This window comes from Arachis duranensis, chromosome 4, assembly GCF_000817695.3.
Source record: "Arachis duranensis cultivar V14167 chromosome 4, aradu.V14167.gnm2.J7QH, whole genome shotgun sequence".
NCBI classification, from domain to species: Eukaryota; Viridiplantae; Streptophyta; class Magnoliopsida; order Fabales; family Fabaceae; genus Arachis; species Arachis duranensis.
This window is the reverse complement of record NC_029775.3, coordinates 20,668,913-20,674,589: the sequence shown is the minus strand read 5'-3', so window position 1 is coordinate 20,674,589 and position 5,677 is coordinate 20,668,913. Positions and strand designations below refer to the sequence as shown.

The 5,677-nt window shown below is 35.1% G+C and overlaps 1 protein-coding gene across 1 annotated transcript; it reads right to left on the bottom strand.

The window, feature by feature from the left end:
- Positions 1-3,691: 3,691 nt before the first annotated feature.
- LOC107483714 (polygalacturonase QRT3) lies at positions 3,692-5,677 on the bottom strand. The gene is given in 4 exon segments (XM_052261190.1): positions 3,692-4,382; positions 4,385-4,814; positions 5,135-5,361; positions 5,438-5,677. Coding segments are annotated over 4 exon segments (1,458 nt in total). The 5' UTR covers positions 5,607-5,677; the 3' UTR covers positions 3,692-3,750.

Sequence of the window (5,677 nt, the reverse complement as noted above, 5' to 3'; positions counted from 1 at the left end):
TTCACTACAAAACTCCTTGTAGCAGTTGAAGAACATGATAAATATTTTAAATATTTAAAATATGAATTAAATATATTTCTTAAGCATGAAAATACATATGTATATGTTTGTTTGGATGTCATTAAGTTAATAGAAAAAGATTTTTTTAATAAAAAATATCTTTTTATTTTTAGCATATTTAACAAATTTCTAGGAGTAAAAATATCTTAGTACCAAAATAGATTCTTTATAAGAAATAATTACTTCTACCAAAGAAGGGTCTATAATGGTAGAAACTCACATGCATTTAGCTTTCTGTGAAATTGTTAATTGAGAACCGTTAAAATAGTTTAATATGTTTGACTAAATTTTTATCAAACGACTTTTAACTATCAACTTCATATGAAAATTAAAGGTTATCAATGGCCTAGAGAAGGGGAGTTGAGTTGAATCTATGACCTCTTTTAAACTTGTGTACTTTGACTTGAAACTGGATTTAACTCAGTGTTGCTGTTGAATCTGCAATGCTGATAATACAGGAGACAATTTTATTTTGTCTCTTAACGATTGATCAGAAATAGAACAAAGAAGAAGCTGGATTGATTAAGCAGGAGACAATTTTATTTTATCTCTTATCGAATAAAACTAGAATCAGAATAGAAAAGAAAAAATGACACAGTCATATGTTCTAGTTCAACCACCATATGTAATGTGGCCTACATCTAGCTTTCACTACAACTGTGGTAAAATTTTCACTATTTTTCACAAAGATTGCAATCACCAATTTTTTTAGGATTCTACCTAATCCTATATGGGACAAATCAAACTTTTATCCAAATTTGATTTGGCTAGATTTACTCCCTAGACTTTCAACCACTAAGTGCTCACACTGCTTAGCAAGAGAATCTCCTCAGGATCATGAATACAAAACAGAAATACAAACAAAAAAGTTTGACATAATTTTCTGGCTTTTTCTAAATTACTCTCTTTGTATTTTCTCTCAATGGCTTTTACTGATACCTCACTTAATGTATTTTTCTATTCATAAGAAAAAATTGAATACTAATAAATAGAAAATTTAATGTAAAACCATGAAGGAGAAGAAGGGATAGCTTGAAAGCTATGAAGACCCAAACTGTGTACTCACTCCTTGCTTCAATTTCTGATTGTTTATCCTTTTTAAAGAAGAGTAAAGTTTTCAAAACTTGAACTTGGTTGAACTCCTTTGACTTGTTCTTTCCCAAAATCCAAATTAGAGACGCAGATGGAAGATGGGACAGTAGCAGTGATTAAAGTTAGCATGCATATTTACCTAACTTCTTTTTTTTCTTTCTTTTTCATTTAGCTTCAAGGATTTGAGCCATTCATCAATTCTTTGGCTCAAAGTTTTGTTTTTTACCTTTGATTTATAGCAGTGATTAACAACCTCCATTTTCTTTCTTTTATCCGAACGGTGCATGCCTACATCTTCAATAAGCTACAATGGAAGCACAAAGATGAAAATATTTATAGGCCAGAGAAAAAAGTATTACTTTTCATCTTATGTACCATAAGAGAATGAAATATTTATCGTTGGGCCCAAGGTTCTGAAAACCGAACTGGTCATCGAATCGCTCTAACTACTGGTTCATAAGTTTAACCGGTTCGACCGTAGTTGAACCGAAAAATTATTTTATAATAAAATAATAAATAAAATATAAATAAATACATTAAAATATAATTATAGTCTAATATAAATTTTAAAATATCATCCAAATTAAAAGTACTACATAAACCAGAATATTATAATCTCATTCAAATACAAACTCAAAAGAAAAAAAACAAAAGCAACCAATTAAACATAAGATGCCAACATCCAACTGATTCAAGTTTGATAAAAAATTTCACTTACAACAGAAAGCATCAAAGCTGTTGATAGTAATACAGCAGTTCCTCCTGGAATATAAAGACCCACAGAATTAATACTTCTTGCAACTCGTTTGTATTGAACTCCCTGGTATTTTTAGAAGACTCAACGAAAAATATTGGTGTAACACCCCAAAAATGAACAAACACATAAGCATAATTACAAAATTAAAGGACTTGGCACAAACATAAGGGTGAAAATTCACAAATCAGGGGTAGTAATACACATCTGACTAGAACTAAAATAAATCTTCCACATTTTGTATTTTGTATTTAATCTTTCTAGGAATATCTAGTCTTTTCTAAATAAAGTTACAATCAACAATTGTCATAAAAGGACACCACTTAACATATCTTTAAATAATTTATTTTCAACTATTTAAAAAAATTGACTTAATAAAACATGGATGATCCAAAGTAAGAATAAGAATTGGAATGGCATACATACTTTCATGTTCTCAACAATTTTCTCATGTGTCTTCTGAGCAGTATGGAATGCATATATATTGTTGTAGGCCACATCAAAAGCTTCCTTAACAGCTCCATCAAGCTGTACTCCCATAAAACAACATGAAGTTAAACAGCAAAAAAACTGACTTTTACTCACTCAAACCAGAAAATTAGTTGTAGAATTTCAATTGCAATTCAAGAGAAATAAACAAACAAAACCTACCTATCAAATAGTTACAGAATTTCAATTTCAATTTCAATTATTCAGTTGAAACGGGCAAACAATTATTCAATCAATTATTCACAATAATCTCAAGTTCACAACAAACACCATCCAAAATTATTCACAATTATTCAACAAACAACAAAATTCAGTTCAGTAAACAAAGAAAAATCAGCTCAGTAAACAACGATTATTAAACAAAGTTCACAGTTCAGTTCAGTTCAGTAACTTCAGTTCAATCAGTTCACACTTCACAGCTCAAAGAAAAATAAAATATCAGTAAATCACATATCAGTATATTAGAGACATGCAACAGAGCTTCAGTAACTTCAGTTCATAGAACTTCACAGAATCAAAAAATTATTCAATCATACTCATTAGGGAGAAAAAGACATACAACACTGCAACAGTTATTCAATCAATTAATCAAACAATCATATCTAAAAAAAATTACCTGGAAGCTCGAAGATGCCTTCAACAGAGATGGGGGGAGACAGAGACACCGAGTGACCAAGGCAAGGAGCAGTAGTGGAGCACCTTCGAACCGAGTGACCAACAAAACTAGCGGCGGTGTGGGTGTGCGACGGAGGCTTCGATGTTCCCACGGTGGCTGCTTAATGGAAGGGAAGGAAGGTTGCGATGGAGGGGAAGGGAGCGAGTTGAAGGACGACGGCGGCGGCACGAGGAAGTGGCTGGACAGAGGTGAGGGACGACAAGCTCGAGGAGATTGGGAGGAGCCCTGTCGCGTGAGAGAGGCGTTCTGACTTCTGGAAGCTGGATCTGGGCATCAGGATGGAGTAGGATGGAGTTAGGGCTAACTGGAGGTTGAAACGACAACGTTTGGCTGTTCATTCAAAAAACCGGCCAAATCACGCTTTGGTTCAATAGACTGATTTTCGACCGGTTCACCAGTTCAATTTCGATTTTTAAAATCTCTGATTTTACTGTTTGTCCGAGTCGTATTTTTTCATGGTTCACGATTCAACCAGTTCGATCGATCAATCCGAACCGATTTTCAGAACATTAGTCGGGCCTTGTTTATTGCAATATATTTAATTTTAGCCTACACACTAACCAAACAAATTATACTCATAATTGAACTTTTGACCCAAAATTATAATATTTAATCATCATCAAATTTTTGTTTTTATTTTTTCAAACCCAACAAAAACAACTACATACGCGATAAATAATCATTGCTCAACTAGGAATGAAACAACCCCATTAACCGGTTTATCACTTTCCACAACCACGACATTATTTGTAACATTGGTCACTGCATGTGGTACAAACTTATTATTGTTATTATTATTAGGTCCCCCCTGAGAATAAAATGAATATTGAATGTGATTTATCCTATTAGGGAACACCAAAACCCCTGAAAAATCAGCCACCCATTTTGTTCCATTCCCAGCCACAGATTGCTTCCCAACCGTTGATCTCAACCCCATTCCATCAACACTGTTCAAATCAATGACCACCTGGTCAACGTTACCAAACACTCCATCTAATGCCACAATTGGAACTTTAGCGTTAGGGTTCCCAGTGAACATATTATTGACTATCTTCAATCCTGATATTTGTCCCTTAATTGATTTCAAAACAATGTTAGCATCCCCCAAGAAAAATCCATTAGTGACATGAACTTGAACAGGGTCTTCCATCACAATTGCTGTGTAATCCATGTAACAATTATCAATTCTTGTTTGTGAATTTCCGGCTAGCATTACCAAGATTCCTATGCCACCAAAACCGGTGGCCTTATTGTAACAATGGACCCCGGTAACGATGTTGGCTTGGCCCCTTAGGACAATCCCTACGGAGACGAGAAGATCGCAATATCGGTGATTGCGTTATCATTGCTAGCAAGTTCAATCGCAGTTCCCGAGAATTGTCGCTCGCCGGAGTCCCCGCCTACGGTTGAGTGTTGCCCAAGAAAGCAGCTAGATATGTAAGTTTCGTGGCCACCTTGGACTAGGATTCCCTCTGTAGTGAAATGGAGGAAGAAACAGTTGTTGATTCGGATCCTAGCGGAATCAACTACAAAAATTCCTCCTCCATGGTAGCCCGAATCGAATAGAATGTCCCGGAATGTTATGTCTTCGTAGTAAATCCCTTTAGGTTGCTGAAGTTTCTTGTTGTACAAGTCATCAAATGATGCTGTTTTTGAGAGCTTTTGGGAACTAGATGCCCATAACTCAACTAGATGGCGATCAGTGGGAAATGCATCAGAAGCTCTCAACGTTCCTCCTTGTACCTGATCAATCATTAATTAAAAATTAAAGTTTAATAGGTGCAAGAGCATGATGGAGAATACACTGTAAATAAGCCGCCAATTAATTATAGAAATACTTATTTAGTGTTTATGAAAAAAATGAATTATTCGAAAAACATTTGATTAGATTATCCTAATATAAATTGGGTGGTTCAAATGGTTAACTTACTCATCCGTTCAAGTAAGTGTCGATAATTCAATTATAATTTATGTATGCAACAATCCATTAACCAATAATAGACCCGAGCATGTAATTTAATTAAGCAATGCAAGTACATAAATAATGAGATGGAGATGCTGACCACAAGATTGCCAGCAGCAGAAGAAGGGAATTTGATGGGCTTGCTAATTGTGTAGTTCCCACCTTGCAGGTCCACCAATACACCCCCAAGGTCTTTAACCCCCGGAAGCAGCTCCGCCTCACTCTCCAAACTGAATGCATCCTCCAATGCCTTTATAATTGCGTCGCTGCTGTCACGTGCTCCGCTCGTGTCTGCGCCATACTCCGCCGGGTACACCACTCTGCTTCCTCCCTATTCATAATTCATTTACATTATATTATTTTATAGCAATTTCATCAAATTCAATTAATCAAATAATATAACTTGCCTTTGCCGTTTGTGATGGTGAATGAGAGAGGGAAATGGCCAATCTACCCTTGAGTTTGTTTCTAATATTATGAGAAAGTTCTTTGTGTTGATTGAAGCAAGTGGCTTCTTGTAGTACCACCACCAAGAAGAAAAAGGGTAAGAATGAGATTAAAAATCTCATCATGTTGTAGTGTTTGGGCACTAATGGTAGTGAACTAGCAATCAAGATTTTAGTTGTGAGAAAACAAAGAAAGA